The 16,748-nt window shown below is 58.6% G+C and overlaps 1 protein-coding gene across 1 annotated transcript; it reads left to right on the plus strand.

Moving 5' to 3' along the window:
• Window positions 1–1,520: 1,520 nt before the first annotated feature.
• Window positions 1,521–11,446, plus strand: GTPBP6 (GTP binding protein 6). Its single transcript, XM_077146050.1, has 10 exons — window positions 1,521–1,902; window positions 3,449–3,586; window positions 4,423–4,493; window positions 4,697–4,827; window positions 5,764–5,834; window positions 6,649–6,807; window positions 8,630–8,838; window positions 9,777–9,925; window positions 10,393–10,545; window positions 11,193–11,446. The coding sequence occupies exons 1-10, from the start codon at window positions 1,521–1,523 to the stop codon at window positions 11,314–11,316; spliced, it is 1,587 nt and encodes a 528-aa protein (XP_077002165.1). The 3' UTR covers window positions 11,317–11,446.
• Window positions 11,447–16,748: the final 5,302 nt, after the last annotated feature.

Below are 16,748 nucleotides of genomic sequence, written 5' to 3' on the forward strand. Positions count from 1 at the left end.
TGGAGAGGATGCGGAGAAAGAGGCACACTTATCCACTGTTGGTGGGAATGTCAAAGGGTGCAACCACTGTGGAAGGCAGTTTGGCGGTTCCTCAAAAAGCTGAATATAGAATTGCCATACGACCCAGCAATACCATTGCTAGGTATCTATTCAAAGGATTTAAGGGCAAAGACACAAACGGACATTTGCACACCAATGTTTATAGCAGCATTATTTACAATTGCAAAGAGATGGAAACAGCCGAAATCTCCATCAACAGAAGAGTGGCTAAACAAACTGTGGTATATACATACGATGGAATATTATGCAGCTTTAAGACAAAATAAACTTATGAACCATGTAATAACATGGATGGACCTAGAGAATATTATGCTGAGTGAATCCAGCCAAAAACTAAAGGACAAATACTGTATGGTCCCACTGATGTGAACGGACATTCGAGAATAAACTTGAAATATGTCATTGGTAACAGAGTTCAGCAGGAGTTAGAAACAGGGTAAGACAATGGGTAATTGAAGCTGAAGGGATACAGACTGTGCAACAGGACTAGATACAAAAACTCAAAAATGGACAGCACAATAATACCTAATTGTAAAGTAATCATGTTAAAACACTGAATGAAGCTGCATCTGAGCTATAGGTTTTGGTTTTGTTTTGTTTTGTTTTGTTTTGATTTTACTATTATTACTTTTATTTTTTTCTCTATATTAACATTCTATATCTTTTTCGGTTATGTTGCTAGTTCTTCTAAACCAATGCAAATGTACTAAGAAATGATGATCATGCATCTATGTGATGATGTTAAGAATTAATGATTGCATGTGTAGAATGGTATGATCTCTAAATGTTGGGTTAATTTCTTTTTTTCCGTTAATTAAAAAAAAAAAAAAAGAGAAGGGATAATTGGAGATGAAGGGATACAGACTGTACAACGGGACTGGATATAAAAACTCAGAAATGGACAGCACAATACTACCCAATTGTAATGCAATTATGTTAAAACACTGAATGAAGCTGCATGTGAGGTATAGGTTTTTTGTTTTTGTTTTTTTTGTTTTTTTTTCTTTCTATTATTGTTTTAATTCTTATTCTGTTGTCTTTTTATTTCTTTTTCTAAATCGATGCAAATGTACTAAGAAATGATGAATATGCAACTATGTGATGTTATTAAGAATTACTGATTGTACATGTAGATTGGAATGATTTCTAATTGTTTTGTTAATTCTTTTTTTAATTAATAAAAAAAAAAAAAAAAAAAAAAGGACCCCCTAGACGAGATCAGACCCTAGGACCGATTTGCACCCAAAGACCCGGGTGGAGCCCCGAACCCGCCCAGACACAACGCGGCTGCAGGCTCGCGGCTTAGAGCAGCCACGGCAGGACTCGCCCCCATCGCGCCGGCCAATCAGACGGCGGCAAGCGGCGCCCACGTGACACCGGGCGACCCATGGGAGCCGGCGCCGTCTTAGGCCTCGCCGAGCGCCGAGGCCCCACCCCATTGCGTTGGGCGCGCAGAGGCGATGTGGGCCCTCCGGGCCGCCGTCCGCCCGGGGCTCCGGCCTCCTCGTGTACCCCGCGGCCGCCCCGCGCCGGGATCCCGGCCGCCGCCGCCTCCGCCCTGCCTCGCGCGCGCGCTCTCCGCCCTCGGTCCCAGGGGCCCGGGCCAGAAGGGGTCGGAGGGCGGGGCGCGGAGCCCTCGTGTGGAGAGTCTCAGGACCCGAGCGGGAGTGGAGGAGGCGGAGGAGGAGCAAAGCGATGCGGACGAAGAGAACGAGGAAGAAGAGGAGGACGAGGAGGAGGAGCTGCTGCCGAGGGAGCCTTTGCTGCCCGGGGGCTCCCAACGCGTGTGCGTGGTCCACCCAGAGGTCAAGGGGGGCGCGAGGAGCCCACAGCTGACCCGAGGTGACGGGGGCGGGGCCTGCGCAGAGGGGCGGGGCCTGTCGAAGGGGAGGGGCGTGCTAGGGGGTGGGGCCGGAAGTCTCTGGGGACCGGGACGCCGATTACAGGCACTAGAATGTCCTGGGGGCGGGGCCGAGAAGGGTCTTCGGGGCGGGGCCGACTGGAAGGGGCGGGGCGCTGATCGCCGTCCTCACCTGTTGAGGGTGGGTGGAAGCAGGTGGAGCGGATGGAGGAAAGCCCCTGCGGGGGACGTGGGAAGGACAAGTCAGTGAGGGCGAGGTACTCGAGAGGTTCAACCCTTCCTCGCGAACCCCTGAGGCTGACCAGATTTCCTTTCACTGGAGTGTTTCCAAGCGTTGAGTTCGCCCGCGAGCCGGGGGGGCAGTGGGCGCTCCCTGGCCGGGCCTCGGGGTGTGGGATGCGCCCTCTCCCTGCGGCCCTAAACCGGGTGCGAGCCGCCAGTCTGCAGGGTGGAGGGAAGCATCTCATTGTCCTCGGCTGCGGCGCCTTCCCCAATGGCCGGGAGCTCCCAAGTAGGGGCCTCGGAGTCTGCGCAGGGGCTGCACGTCGGGGCAGAAGGTACGCGGCCTCGGCTGCCAGGAGAAGCCCTCGGGGCGCCACCCCTCGCACCAGGTCCTCCCTGGGCAGTTCCACCCAGACCCCCTTCCGGAGTGAGGAAATGGAGGGAACAGGGCGGACCCTCGTCCCCGACCCCCAGGCAGCAAACCCTGGGAAGCTGGAGGGCCGAGCTGCCGCCCGTCCGGAGAGCTGGCGCAGGTGTCCGGAGAGCTGGCGCAGGTGTAGCGGTACCAGGGGCTCCAGAGAGGGCAGGGGCCAGGGAACCAGGAAGAGGGTCCCAGCACAGGAGTGACCTGATGTGTCTTGTTTTCCTCCTGTGGGGTTGGGTAGCTGTGTTATTGAGGTGTAATTCACCCACTGAAAGTGTGCAGTTCAACGGCGTTTATTGACTTGGCCGAGTGTGTGCCCGTCACCTCTGCCTAGGTCCAAAACATTTCCCTCTCCCCAAAACTAAAGCCCCCGTGAGCTGTCATTCCCCACCTCCTTGCCCCAGCACCTGGCAGCCACCAGTCTGCTTTGTGTGTCCACAGATTACCGTTTCAGTGCATTCACAGTGCAGCCCCACTGTACCTGGCCTTCGGGACTGGGTCCCCTATCCTCAGCCTGGGGTCTTCAGGTCTCAGCACATAGGGTGGCGAGGAAGAGATCCTCCTTCCTTTAGCAACCCCCTCCCCGCCACTGCCCAGAGAATGGGGGTCCCCACGGGGAGCAGGACACTCCTGCAGTGGGGGGATGAGTGGAGCAGCTGCATGTGTGGGTGATGACTGGGAATGCCCTCAGGGCTCTAAACCCCCACAGGGCACAGCTGGGGGCCCAGTGGACTCGGGTTGCTCCCACCCCCACACTGGCCTGTGCCCTCCTAAGCAACAGCCTCCTGCACGCTGGGAGACAATCCGAAATGTAGGGTGCAGATGCAGAGGGGGGGGGCCATGGAGGGTGGGCGGTGCCTCACGGTGGCCTCTCCCCACAGCCGAGTGGCAGGTGGCCGAGGCGAAGGCACTGGTGCACACGCTGGATGGCTGGAGCGTGGTGGACACTGTTGTGCTGCCCACCAGGACGCCCGACAGCAGGCTTGTCTTTGGCAAGGGCAACTTTGAGCATCTGACAGGTGAGCTGTCCTTGCCTGCCTCCAGAGAAAGGATGCAGAGATGGGGGTTGGGCTGGGGGCTCAGGGTCAGGGTCAGCCACTCGCCCCAGCACGTGAGAGCTGTCAGCAGTCGAGAAGTGGACGTCCCCTGAGGAGAGCCCAGCACAGAAGTCCAGGCCTCCCTGGGCCATGTGCAGCACCACAGGGGTCCTGAGCCCCTGTCCCTGGGGCCCCTTTGGACACCATCAGCACAGGCCGGTCTCCCCATGTTCCCGTGACCGACTCCGGAGGTGATGCACGTGGTCGGGTCCCTGAACCCAGGCGCTGGCCACAGTTTGGGCCCAGTGAGGCTCAGCTGATGTGCGTTTTCTCCGTGGGGAACATGTGGGCCTTGGACACGGCAATGCCCAGGACAGGGAGAGCACAGAAGTGGCCCTAAGTGGATGGCAGGGCTCCTTTACTCAGCCCTGGGCTGCCCTGCCTCAGCCTGCTCTCGGAACCGCCCTGGGTGGGATCTTCTGCCATCTCCCGGTTCTGACACCCAACTGTGCCCCCCTCCCCGTCCACCCGCCACTGAGAATGGGTCCCCGGAGGCCCCTTTCCAGGTATCTGGCTGGGGTGGTGGTTGTCTTAGCTGACTCGCGAGCCGGTCCTTCACACAGTGGGGTTGTGTCACTCACACCCACGCTGGAACCTGTCCCCTTCCTCTGACCCCCATCCCTGGGCCCAGTGACCTGCAGCGGGTATCATGTGAACACACCAGCGGAAGTTCATAGTGCCCGCGTCAGTGCTGGGACGTTTCCATGGCAGATGGAGGAGAAACTGTAAATCCCTGCTGTGGCTTCTCTTTGCATTAGAGAGAATCAGAGGATCACCAGAAGTCACATCCATCTTTCTGAACGTGGAGAGAATGGCCCCACTGACAAAGGTAAGGAGCACAGGGTCTGTGCTGTCGTTTTGACTCCAGACGCCACATGACGTTGTGTCGAATGGCTCAGGTCGGAGCTTCCCACCCAGGGACGAGCAGGCTGGGGTGGACAGTGAGTCTGAGCATCTGTTCCCTTCAGCAGGGCCCCTGGTGACGGGCTGGAGATCCACTGAGGGTCCTCCTGCCTTTCCTTTCTCTTCTAGAAAGAACTGGAAGCTGCCTGGGGTGTGGAGGTTTTTGACCGGTTCACAATCGTCCTTCACATTTTCCGCTGCAATGCCCGAACCAGAGAGGCCAGACTGCAGCTCGCGCTGGCTGAAATCCCCCTGCTCAGGTAGTCTCATTGGATCCCCGGATGGTCTCATGGGATCCCCTCCCGGGTGTCTTGTGGGATCCCCCCCTGGGTGTCTCGTAGGATCTCCTCCCACATGGTCTTGTGGGATCCCTTCCCGGTGGTCTTGTGGGATCCTCTCCCATGTGGTCTGGTGGGATCCCTTCCCACGTGGTGTCGTGGGATCCCCTCCCACGTGGTGTCATGGGTTCCCCTCCCGGGTGGTCTCGTGGGATCCCTTCCCGGTGGTCTCATTCTATCCCCTCCTGGGTGGTCTCATGGGATCCCCTCCCATGTGGTCTCGTGGGATCCCTCCCGGGTGGTCTTATGGGATCCCTTCCCGAGTGGTCTTGTGGGATCCCCTCCCGGGGGGTCTTATGGGATCCCCTCCCGGGTGGTCTTGTGGGATCCCCTCCTGGGTAGTCTCGTGGGATCCCTTCCCGGTGGTCTTGTGGGATCCCCTCCCGGGTGGTCTCATGGGATCCCCTCTCACATGGTCTCGTGGGATCCCCTCTCACATGGTCTCGTGGGATCCCCTCCCGGATGGTCTCGTGGGATCCCTTCCCAGTGGTCTGGCTGGCCTCCTGCCCTCTCACACTGAGGCCGCCCCTTCTGTGTTCTGGTCTCTGCCCGCCCTGACTGCTTAAGGGAATCTAAGCCGTGTCTGCCCTAGAAGCCTGCGGTGTTGCCTGGCAGTGTCCAGTCTGCCACGTGGGCCGCGAGCCCAGGTCCTGGGGACTTGCCTCCTTAGGGATGTCCCCTTGCAGGGGCTACTCCTACTGCCCCTAAGGAGCCCCCCAGGAGTGTGAGGTCGTAAGGCCTGCTCAGCCTGCCCGGCTGCCACGCCATGGCCAGCCCCTCCTGCACGCTGATCTCTCTGCCCATGCCTTGGTCTTGCTGGATGCGTGTCTGCAGCTCACCAGCCTACTGTGTCCACAGGTCGAACCTGAGACCCGGGGCCCCTCACCTACACCGTGGAGGAGGGGGCTCGCGCTATATCATGGGCTCAGGTAGGTGGGGCCCTGCCGTGCATCGCAGGCTGTCCCTGGCATACCCAGAGGGGTTCTGACGGCAGCCCCCCACAACATGCACAGACCCAGAGCAGCACCTGGGCCTGGGTGGGTGCGTTAACACAGGAGTGAGAATCCCAGGCGGCTGTGGCGAGCCCCGAAACCACGCAATGTGGAAAACACAGGCGTCTTCCTTCTCGCATCTGGGGGCCTGAATCGGGGCCTCAGGCCAACAGGGGACGTCCTGCCTCTTCCAGCTCCCGGGGACCCCTGCGTGCTCTGCCTCGTAGACCACTCGGCATCTGCTGGGCTGCACAGGCCCCTCTGTCTTCTCCCCTCCCTTTTATAGGGATACCCGAGGTGGGGGGGCATCTCCCCTCTAAGGACACCCGAGGTGGGGGGTCATCTCTCTAAGGACACTCAAGGTGGGGGGATGTCTCCCCTCTAAGGACATCTCTGTTATGGGGATACCTGTGCTGGGCCATGGCCCCCGATGGTCCTGGACCGCCCCATGCTGGGGCTACAGCCTGGTCACACCCACAAAGAGTTTTCTCACAGAAGGTGGCAGGCAGGGGTTTGGAGTGAGGCTACGAGACACTGTGGCCATCCTCAGTCCTGCTCCCCCCACCCCTGAAGGGCTCGGCTGCCCTCGCAGGGACACAGTGGCAAGGCCAGCACCTTGGGGCAGGACGCCCTCCCTGGGTCGGGAGGGTTGAACCCGGGCTCTCGGGAAGCTGCTGCCCCCAGCTGCGGAGTGGCCCTCTTACAGCCCGGCCGCCCGGCTGTTCACAGCTGTGCGTCCTGGGTGTCGTAGGAGAATCTTTCATGCAACTGCAACAGCGCCTCTTAAGAGAGAAGGAAATGAAGATTAAGAAGGCGCTGGAGAAACTGAAGAAGAAGCGACACCTCCTCAGGAGGCAGCGCAGGAGGCGAGAGTTTCCGGTGATCTCCGTGGTGGGGTACACGAACTGTGGTGAGGCGCCATCCCTCCGGGGAAACGAGGTGGGGTACACGGCCTGGTGAGGTGCCATCCCTCCGCGGAAATGAGGTGGGGTACACGGCCTGGTGAGGCGCCATCCCTCCACAGAAACGAGGTGGGGTACACAGCCTGGTGAGGTGCCATCCCGCCGCGGAAACGAGGTGGGGCACACGGCCTGGTGAGGCGCCATCCCTCCGGGGAAACGTGGCCTTCACACACTATGTCCAGACCCGGGTCCCTGCAGGCACTGCTGCTTGTCGAGGGCCAGCGGGTCAGGAGGGAGCTGGGTGAACCCTCCAACGTCTCGGGGTGGAACCAGCGGCTCTCAGGCTGCAATGCTTCTTAGTTGAACAGCTGGCATCGGCCTGGCACTTCAGTTTCCTGCGCTGCTCAGGGAAATTCCGTGACATGGGTTGGGTTAAACAGTCAGGATTTATTAGCTCACGATTTGAGGGCAGGAAAGGGTCCAAATTAAGGCGCCATTAAGGCCTCAGTTTTCCCGAAGACTGGATTCAGGCTTGACCCTGGGTCTCTCCTGTCCCCCCTGGCACTGCACACGCCATCTGCGCGGCCCCTCCAGGTCCCTGGGTCTCTCCTGTCCCTCCTGGCACTGCACACGCCGTCTCCTCGGCCGTTCCAGGTCCCTGGGTCCCTCATGTCCCCCCTTAGCCCTCCCAGGTCCCAGGGAAAGATTCTCCTTTCCTTCCTGGCACTACACATGCCATATCCCCTGCCCCTCCAGGCTCCTGGGTCTTTCCTGTCCCTCTCCTGTCCTTCCCTGCACTGCACACGCCGTCTGCCAGGCCCGTCCAGGTCACTGGGTCTCTCCTTTCCCTCCTGGCACTGCACATGCTGTCTCCTCGGCCCTCCCAGGTCCCTGGGTCTCTCCTGTCCCTCCTGGCACTGCATATGCCGTCTCCTTGGTCCTCCCAGTCCCTGGGTCCCTCATGTCCCCCCTGGCACTGCACATGCCATCTCCTCAGCCCTTCCAGGTCCCTGGGTCCCTCATGTCCCCCCTGGCACTGCACATGCCATCTCCTCAGCCCTTCCAGGTCCCTGGGTCCCTCATGTTCCCCCTGGCACTGCACACGCCGTCTCCTTGGTGCTCCCAGGTCCCAGGGTCTCTCTTTTCCCTCCTGGCACTGCACATGCCATATCCCCTGCCCCTCCAGGCTCCTGGGTCTTTCCTGTCCCTCTCCTGTCCTTCCCTGCACTGCACATGCCGTCTCCCCTGCCCCTCCAGGCCGTGGGTCTCTCCTGTCCCTCTCCTGTCCCCCTGGCAGTGCACATGCCATCTCCCCATCCCTCCCGGCCTGCTGACCCTCAGCCTCTGCTGCTCCCTCTCTGGGTGTGAATTCTGTCCCACTTTGAGGCCTGCGGTCATAGGACTAAGGCAGTCCTCAGGCTGGCCCCACCGTCACTGCAGGAGTCCCACCTAAAGGTCCTCTGACAACAGCCTCACCCCCAGTGGGCCCAGTGTGAGGAGTGGGTTAGATTTAAGAGCATGTTTCCCTGGGTTTATAGACCCCAAACCACCACAACTGGGTACATCTCTTTCTATGTTTTCCAAACTCAGAATAGGGAGAAAACTGTGTGCTTAGCATGTAAAAATCCACTTAAAGTAGATGACAGCTGAGCCCGGGGGTCCCTGTGAGAACAGAAATGTTAAAAAAGCACCTCACCCAGCCCGCCCCTTGTCAGAGTGGCCCCCCTTGGGGTTCCCAAGGCGTCAGGCTGGATGTGGGGACACGGGCACAACCCAGGAAACGTGAGTGACCCGTGAAGGCCACCTGTTCTCCTGTGACCCCCTTTCCAGGCAAAACCACTCTGATCAAGGCACTGACCGGAGAGGCCGCCCTTCAGCCGCGGGACCAGCTGTTTGCCACTCTGGACGTGACTGCGCACGGGGGCTTGCTGCCCTCCCGCATGCCGGTCCTGTACGTGGACACCATCGGCTTCCTCTCCCAGCTGCCGCACAGCCTGATCGGGTCCTTCTCCGCCACCCTAGAGGACGTGGCGTGCTCCGTAAGTGCCTGAAGAGGCCGCAGGCCCGTCCAGAGCACACCCGGAGGCCCTCCCCTGCTGCTGCCCTGTCCCTGAGGCTCCCAGCAGGTTAAAGCACAGACAGGGCTTCCTCATTGGCCCCCGGAGGGGTCCCTGCACCCCCTGAAGCCCGGGTGTGGGCCTCGGCTCACCATGAGTTTGGGAGCAGACATTAGATGAAAACTCTCGTGTTGGCTTTTTTTCTGGGTCAGGTGCAGCCTGTAGCTAACCACATGGCACATCTGTTTCCTCTTGGGGTGAAATTCACATAACTACAAGTAACCATTTTAAAGTGAACAATTCAGGGGTTTTTGGTACGTTCACTACGTTACGCAGCCATCACTGTCTGGTTCCAGAAGCTTCCCACCACCCAGTAGGAGGCCCTGTACTGAGGGCAGTCGGTCCCCCAGGCCCTGGGTTGTTTCACTCTTTAAGGAACCACCATCTTGCTTTTTTTTTTATAGAAAATCAGATAACTGTAGATGTGAAGGTCTATGTGTGAACTCAGCCTGACTGCCTTCCCTATCTGGTACCGGACTATTTTGATTACTCTGGTTTTGTAGTAAGTTTTGAAATGGGACATGTGAGTCCCCCAGCTTTGTTCTTCCTTTGCAAAATAGTTTTGGCTCTTCAGGGCATCATGTGAATTGGAGAGTCAGCTTTTCCATTTCTGCAGAAAAAGCTCCTGGAGTTGATGGGAATTGATTCTGTAGGTTGCCTTGGCTAGTACCGAGTCCTAACAATATTGAGTTTTCTTATCCGTGAACACACTGTCACTTTCTGAGGAACCAGCAGCTGCACCATTTTACGTTCTCCCAGTCCTGCCGCGAGGTTCCGATGTCCCACCTCCTCCCCAAGGCATCTCACCTTCCCTTTGGTTGTCAGAGCCCAGGCCTGCCCATCTCACTCGTGTCCTGCAGGACCTGATTGTGCACGTGAGGGACGTCAGCCACCCTGAGACTGAGCTCCAGAAGGCCAGTGTTCTGTCCACTCTGCGCAGCCTGCAGCTGCCCGCCGCCCTGCTGGACTCCATTGTAGAGGTTCACAACAAGGTGGACTTAGTGCCAGGGTGAGTGGGGTCCCCACACCTGACCCCTGCCTGGGATCCCGAATTTACCTGGCGGCGTGAACCAGGTGGAGTGCACCTCTGTCTCTCCCCTTAACGGAAAGTTCTCTGTCCAATCTCCCCACCTCTGGAGATTGCACCCCTCACAGCTGCCTGCACTGCTCTAGCACTTCTGCTCCTACCTGGCTGAATGCTGCCAGGTGGAGCTCACCTCACTCCCCTCGGTGGAAACTTCTCTGGCCTCACTGCCCACATGGGGGTATCACGCGAATGCTTTCCAGCCTTTCTTGCTCCCTGGGTGCCTAGGTAGGGCAGGGCCCTCGTCTGAGGCAGGGCAGGCCCAGTGGTGGGAGGTCAGAGGCCGTCGGGTGGGAGGGCAGACGTCCTCCTACACCTGCGGTAGGTGGCACCTCACCACCCCGGGGTGATATTCTGGCTGAGCACGGGGTCTTGGTGCTGTCCCCACACAGCTACAGCCCCCCAGAACCCAAGGCCCTGGCCGTCTCTGCCCTTCTCGGGCAGGGGCTGGAGCAGCTCAAGGCAGAGCTGGAGGCTGCCGTCCTGAGAGCCACGGGAAGGCAGGTTCTCACCCTCAGAATCAGGCTGGCGGGATCCCAGCTGAGGTGAGTCGGGGATGGGCCCAGGGCTCCATGGCTGGTCTGCAGGGGTGGGGGTCTGCAGGGGGGGGGGGGGTGATGGGCGGCTCCATGGGGCAGGGGTGGGGGGTGAAGCAGGGTCCACGGTGCCGATGGTGGGTGGCCCCCCTGATAGGCCTTCTGAGTGGGTGGGCAGCAGCAAGCACTATGCCCTGGGTAGGAGCTTAGGGTGGGCAGATGTTCCGGGCTATTTCTTGAAGGCCTCTGCAGCCAGTTCGCGGCCGTGAGATCCATACCCACCTCCGACGTCCGCATCCCCGCCCCTGACGTCTGCATCTCCCAACCCCCCCCACGTTCGCACCTTCCCCCCAGGCGTCCGCACCTCCCTCCTGCCGTCCACACCTATCCCCCACCGTGATGTCAGTACCTCCTCCCCCCGACGTCCTCACCTGTCCCCTCGATGCCCTCACCCGTCCCCCCAACGTCCGCCCCTCCTCCCCTGACGTCTGCAGTCCCCGCCTCCGACGTCCACTCGTCCCCCCATGTCCTCACCTCTCTCCCCCACGTCCGCACCTCCCCCGCCGACGTCCGCAGTCCCCGCCCCCCACATCCGCCTCTCCCCCGCCGATGTCCGCAGCCTCCGCCCCCGACGTGTCCTGTGCACCTTTCCCCAGGTGGCTGTACCGCGAGGCCGCAGTGCAGGACGTGGCCGTGGTCCCCGAAGACGGCACGGCCCGCGTGAAGGTCATCATGAGCAGCTCCGCCTACGGCAAGTTCAGGAAGCTCTTTCCCGAGTGATGGTGGCCGCAGACCGTGGCCTTTGCGGGAAGCTGGCCTTGCCCCGCCCCACGTCCGGCCGCCCTGTGTCCTCCTGGCCGCAGGCAGTGGGCGATCCCGCCCTGCGTCCCCCGCCCCTCGGCCGCGAGCCCTGCGCAGCACTGTGTCCTGAAGCCCTCGGCGCTCCTGGGGACAGAAACGGCCGTGGGGTGGACCACAGGCGTGACCAGTAAACCAGTTTCCAGCTCGGCGAGCTCCTGGCCCTCCATTGGTCCAGCGGGCAGTGGGTCCCGCGGGGGCTTTTCTCCCGGGTAGCCCCGGACAGAATTAAAGCGGGGACAGACCCCCGGACCTAGACGCGGGACGAATGCAAGACCCCAGAAAGCAAAAAGGAATATGATCCAGTCATTAGAATCAGCCCTTAAGCCCTGGTTTCTGGGTGAACAGGGGCACGGGAGACCCTCCTCGTGGGTTCACGTTCTCGGGGCGACCTGGGTGCGAAGGTGCTGGATTCAGCTTCTGCAGAGATTTCCACGCGTCTCCGAAGACAGGGAGTGCTCGGGCCAGCTCAGGCTTTCTGGGGAAGTACTGAAGAGGTGTATGTGGGGGGGTAGGGCCCCTTCCCATTTGGCACAAGGAAGAATTTTAATAGAATATCTGGATTTTTTAGGTTAGTATTTACCCTTCAATAACCGTTTTTGAGTGGCCCCAGAGTTTCAGCCTTCAGGGATAATTCGGAAGAAACCAAGGTCCGTCTCTACCGCACATTAGAATGCAGTGGGAACTTTCTGGAAGGCCTGAGAAGGTGAATGCTGTCCTCGAGGTGGCACACACAAGGCCCCGCGTGCAGAGAGACCTCCTAGCTCAGGCCCCTTCCCTGGGCGGCCCCCTCCCAACCGTGCACGAGGTCTGAAACCTTGATTTTACCATCCCTTGGGAAGCTCCACGGAGGTCCTGTCCCAGGAAAGGCGGCCGTGTGGGTCCTGGTCCCCAGGGCATCTTACCCACCCCGGCCCAGGCCCTTTGCAGCTGCGAGGGAAGGCCCCTGAGGTGGACGATGAGCTGGCTGGCCTGGGGGACAGTTTCATGACAGGTCCTGTAAGAGGGAGGCCAAGCAGAGGCAGGAGCCGAGGATGAGGCTGCAAGCTGGGGGTTGGGGACGTGGAGCAGCTGGGAGAGGGAGGGGATGCGTGCCCCTGGGCCCCAGCCTGGCTCGGCTCCCCCACCCACACCTTGACCCATCACCCTTCATCCCTGAACTGCGAGAGGACGGGGTACCGGCTGAAGCGGTCCAGTGTGTGGTGCTTTGTTGCAGCAGACGATGACTCATACCTGGGGTCTTGAGGCTCCTGCCATGCCCTGGGAGGGTGGTTGCCCACACTGTTGCCCACAGGCTGACTGGGCGGTTTCCTCGGACCCAGCCGAGTCTTTGCAAAGCTGCCTCTGGCCTGGACTGAGCTGCCCCTACCTCTACCCTCTGAGTGGCCCCGAGGGAAGGCCCCTTGCCTATGCCTTCGGGTGCAGCAGTCTCTGATGCCCACACTTTATGGGGAGGAGAACGGGCTGGGGGGGGGGGGCAGTGGGAAGGATATGATAGGATGGGGGAGGACAAGGATATGGGGGGGTGCCTGGGGTCTGGGACCTCTGGGTGCTGCCCCTGGTCACAACCCAGCCCTAAGGATCCGGGGAGGAGAGGAGAGGGGTGCAGAGGAGGGGCTGCGGGGCCCCCGGCTCCAGAAGCTGCGCCTCATCCCAGTCCCCCTCCTGCATGTGCCCAGCCCGCCCCTGGGGCCTGCCTGGCCTCCCTTTTCCTCCTGGCCCTGGGGCAGGACTCTCAGGCTTCCGGGCCCCCCTCAGGTCACCCCTCCCACTGCCCAGCATCCCCTCCCGGCTCCCAGCGGCCTGGAGGAGCAGGGAGAGGACACCCCCAGGCACAGCCTGCTTGGCCACAGGGCCAGGGCCACACTGGGGAGCTTACTTGGGGTGGGGGCGTCACCGAGGAGGGGGTCCAGTCCCTGCGAGGGGGTGGTCCCATGGGGGGCCTAGTACCCCCTCTTTCCCCACAGACCAGCTTCTTTACCCCCCCGCTCCAGGATCAGAACCCGCGCAGAGGAACCCCGCATCATGAGGGGGGGTGGGGGGGCATACTCAGAGCAAGGGGGCGTGAGCTGGGCAGATGCCCCGGCTGTCTGGCCCAAGAGACAGCTGTCCTGAAAAGGAAGGAAACAGGGTAGGATTTGTGGCCAAGAGGTTGGAAACGGGGTTGGGAAGCCGTCCTGGAGGTGCCGTCAGGCAGGGCTCGGCCAGGGGCCACTGGGGCCCAGGCCACGAGCTGGTCAAAGCCAGGACAGGCGGGTGTTCCCAGAAGGGGTGTGCAGCACCCTGCACCTGCAGGAGGTCAGTCTCGTGTCTCCTGGAGAAGCCTGGGCTGCGGTGACCTGACAGGAAGTTTTGGGGGCTCCCTGATCTGTTTCCCTCACTGCAATCACAAGACCCCAAACTGATGCCTTGTCACCTGGTGGCTTCACCTCTGGAGTCACCCTGTGTGGTGACCCTACGTAGGTGACCACATTAGATGACTCTGCCGGTTTGAAAGGATGATGTACCCTAGGAAAGCTGTGTTTTAATCCCGATCCCTCCTGTGGAGACAGCCATTTCTTTCAATCCCTGTTCAGCACTGTAGGTTGGAAACTTGATTAGATTATCTCCAGGGAGATGTGACTAATTGTGGGTATTAACCTTGGGTTAGAGGGAGATGGGATTCCACCATCCCAGGTGGGTTTTGATTCGTTTATTGGAATCCTTTGAAAGAGGAAACATTCTGGAGAAAGCGTCAAAAATGACAGGAGAGCAACAGAGCAGGGTCACAAGAATGACGAGAGCCAGAGTCCACGCAGCCAGAGACCTTTGGAGATGAAGAAGGAAAACACCCTGGAGAAGCTTCATGAGACAAGAGACCTGGAAAAAAAGCTAGCAGGCGTCTCTGTGTTCTCCATGGGCCTTTCCAGCTGAGAGAGAAAAACCCTGAACTTCACCAGCTTTCTTGAGTGAAGGTAACCTCTTCTTGGTGGCTTCATTTGCACATGTTTATAGACTTGCTTTAATTGGGACATTGTTCTACTTTGCTAGCTGCTGGGATGCAATATACCAGAAACGGAACAGCTTTTAAGAAAGGAATCTAATAAATTGCTAGTTAATAGTTCTAAGACCATGAAAATGTCCCAATTAAAGCAAGTCTATAGAACTGTCCAATCTAAGGCACCCAGGGAAAGATACCTTAATTCAAGAAGTCCGATGAAGTTCAGGGTTTCTCTCTCAAATGGAAGGGCACATGGTGAACATGGCATCACCTGTTAGCTTCCTCTCCAGCTCCCCAGGAGGCATTTTCCTTCTTCATCTCCAATAGTCTCTGGTTGATGGACTCTGCTTTGAGGTTCTGCAACCTTCTCTGGTCTCTCAGAATCTCATGGCTTTCTCTCTTGTCAATCTCTAGCTTTTTCCAAAGTGCTTCTTTTTAAAGAATTCCAGGAAACCCAATCAGGACCCACCTGGAATGAGTGAAGACACATCTCCACCTAATCCAGTCTAACACTTACTCTTGAGTGAGCCACATCTCCGTGGAGGTAATCTAATCAACTTTCCGACATATGGTGCTAAATAGGACTTAAGAGAAACGGTTGCTCTCACAAGATTGGGTTAGAATTAAGACATGGCTTTTCTAGGGTACGTAAGTCCTTTAAACCAGCACAGACATTTTCATGGCCTTAGAACTGTGACCTTGCAATTAAATCCCCCTTTTTAAAACGCCATTCCATCTCTGGTATAACACCGTTCCAGCAGCTGGCAAACTAGAACAGTGACCCTGCGTAGATCCCCTTGTATGGCTGACCCTACTGCGTGACACCACATAGATGACATTTCCTTTAATTATTCCACAGAATTAAATGGTTCCCGTTTAATTGAAGGTAACCATGGCACAATCTGGAGGGAAACCGCCCTCATGAAGTATGTGCCTTCACCTTGGCTCATCTTTCTGGGAAGCCTCAGCTCTGAGGCAGCCAGTGGGACCCTGCGGACATTTGTCCTGGATCTTTTGATCCTGGGAACCTGATACCAAAAGCTAAAACAGATCTCACGGAGATCACTGCCAGTGTGGAGTAAACACTGGTTTTCACTGCAACCCCACGCTGGGACGTGTGGGAAAACCCCACGCTGGGGACGAGTGCCCAGGATGCCATCGTGGGGGCGAGTGAGATAAGAACCATGGTTCCTCTTGTTACCTGGGCAGGGACTTGACCCACCAGCCCCTAAACCACCTGCACAAGACGACGGATTTCTGTGACCTTGAGCTTCTGAAATCTGGACGCCTGGATGTTGGAAAGCAGAGCAAGAGCCTTGAATAATGTCAAGTCTGGGCCAAGGACCAGAGGGAACATAAAACAAACACCCATAGAGGCCTTGGGAGAACAGGGGGACAGAGGACAAAAGGGTGAGTGAGAGAACAAGGAGGAGGGGGAGGGAGCAGCACGAGGCAGGAGGGCGCAGTACAGGAGGGAAAGGAGAAGCAGTAGGTGGAGGGAGCAGTACAGGAGGGAAAGGAGCAGCATGAGGGGGAGGGAGCAGTACAGGAGGGAAAGGAGCAGCACGATGGGGAGGGAGCAGTACGATGGGGAGGGTGCAGTACAGGAGGGAAAGGAGCAGCACGATGGGGAGGGAGCACGAGATGGAGGGAGCAGTATGATGGGGAGGGAGCAGTACAGGAGGGAAAGGAGCAGCACGATGGGGAGGGAGCAGTATAGGAGGGAAAGGAGCAGCACGATGGGGAGGGAGCAGTACAGGAGGGAATGGAGCAGTACGATGGGGAGGGAGCAGTACAGGAGGAAGCAGCCCTCTCCCCTCGGCCTGGCAAGGGGTGGGAGAGGAGGTGGGCCTGGGGTCCTTATGGGCGCCTCACCTTGGTTTGGGGGAGGCGGGGAGAGCAGACGGGGCAGGTCCTACTGGAAGGGACCAAGTGAGAGAGATGGTGTGAGCAGGGCACGAGGTCCAGGGAGGCAAGCCCACAGTAGCAACTACAGCGTCACGAGCAGGACGTTATTGCCTCACAGCTGTCTACACCTGCTCCACATACACCTGATGGAGACGCTCACGGGGTAACGTGAGGGGAGCCTGTGTCCAGCACACTCTGCCTCTGCTGATCACTTTTGTCTTTGTGATAAACTCCTGCAACCCTCCGTTAAATCTGTTCCTGCGAGCGGTCAGAAGAAATAAAGGAAAGCCAGCAAGTGAAAACAGCCATGGGGCTGAGGGAACAAAAACTGGGCTTTCCACCAGCCACAGAAACTGGTCGCCTTGACTCTGTTTTTGAGGTTTTCTCAGCAGGATTCCACCCCTCCGGCCAGTCCAACCCCCCCCCCCCCCCCCCCCCCCCCCCCGCGTGCTTGTGAACCTGAGCC

This window comes from Tamandua tetradactyla, chromosome X (assembly GCF_023851605.1).
Source record: "Tamandua tetradactyla isolate mTamTet1 chromosome X, mTamTet1.pri, whole genome shotgun sequence".
Taxonomy (NCBI): domain Eukaryota; kingdom Metazoa; phylum Chordata; class Mammalia; order Pilosa; family Myrmecophagidae; genus Tamandua; species Tamandua tetradactyla.

Bases quoted from the DNA above. Each gene is read 5' to 3' on its own strand.
- GTPBP6 (XM_077146050.1), top strand. From the start codon at position 1,521: ATGTGGGCCCTCCGGGCCGCCGTCCGCCCGGGGCTCCGGCCTCCTCGT. The intron at 4,494-4,696 runs GTAAGGAGCACA...TTTCTCTTCTAG, and splicing joins GAATGGCCCCACTGACAAAG to AAAGAACTGGAAGCTGCCTG. The intron at 9,926-10,392 runs GTGAGTGGGGTC...GTCCCCACACAG, and splicing joins AAGGTGGACTTAGTGCCAGG to CTACAGCCCCCCAGAACCCA.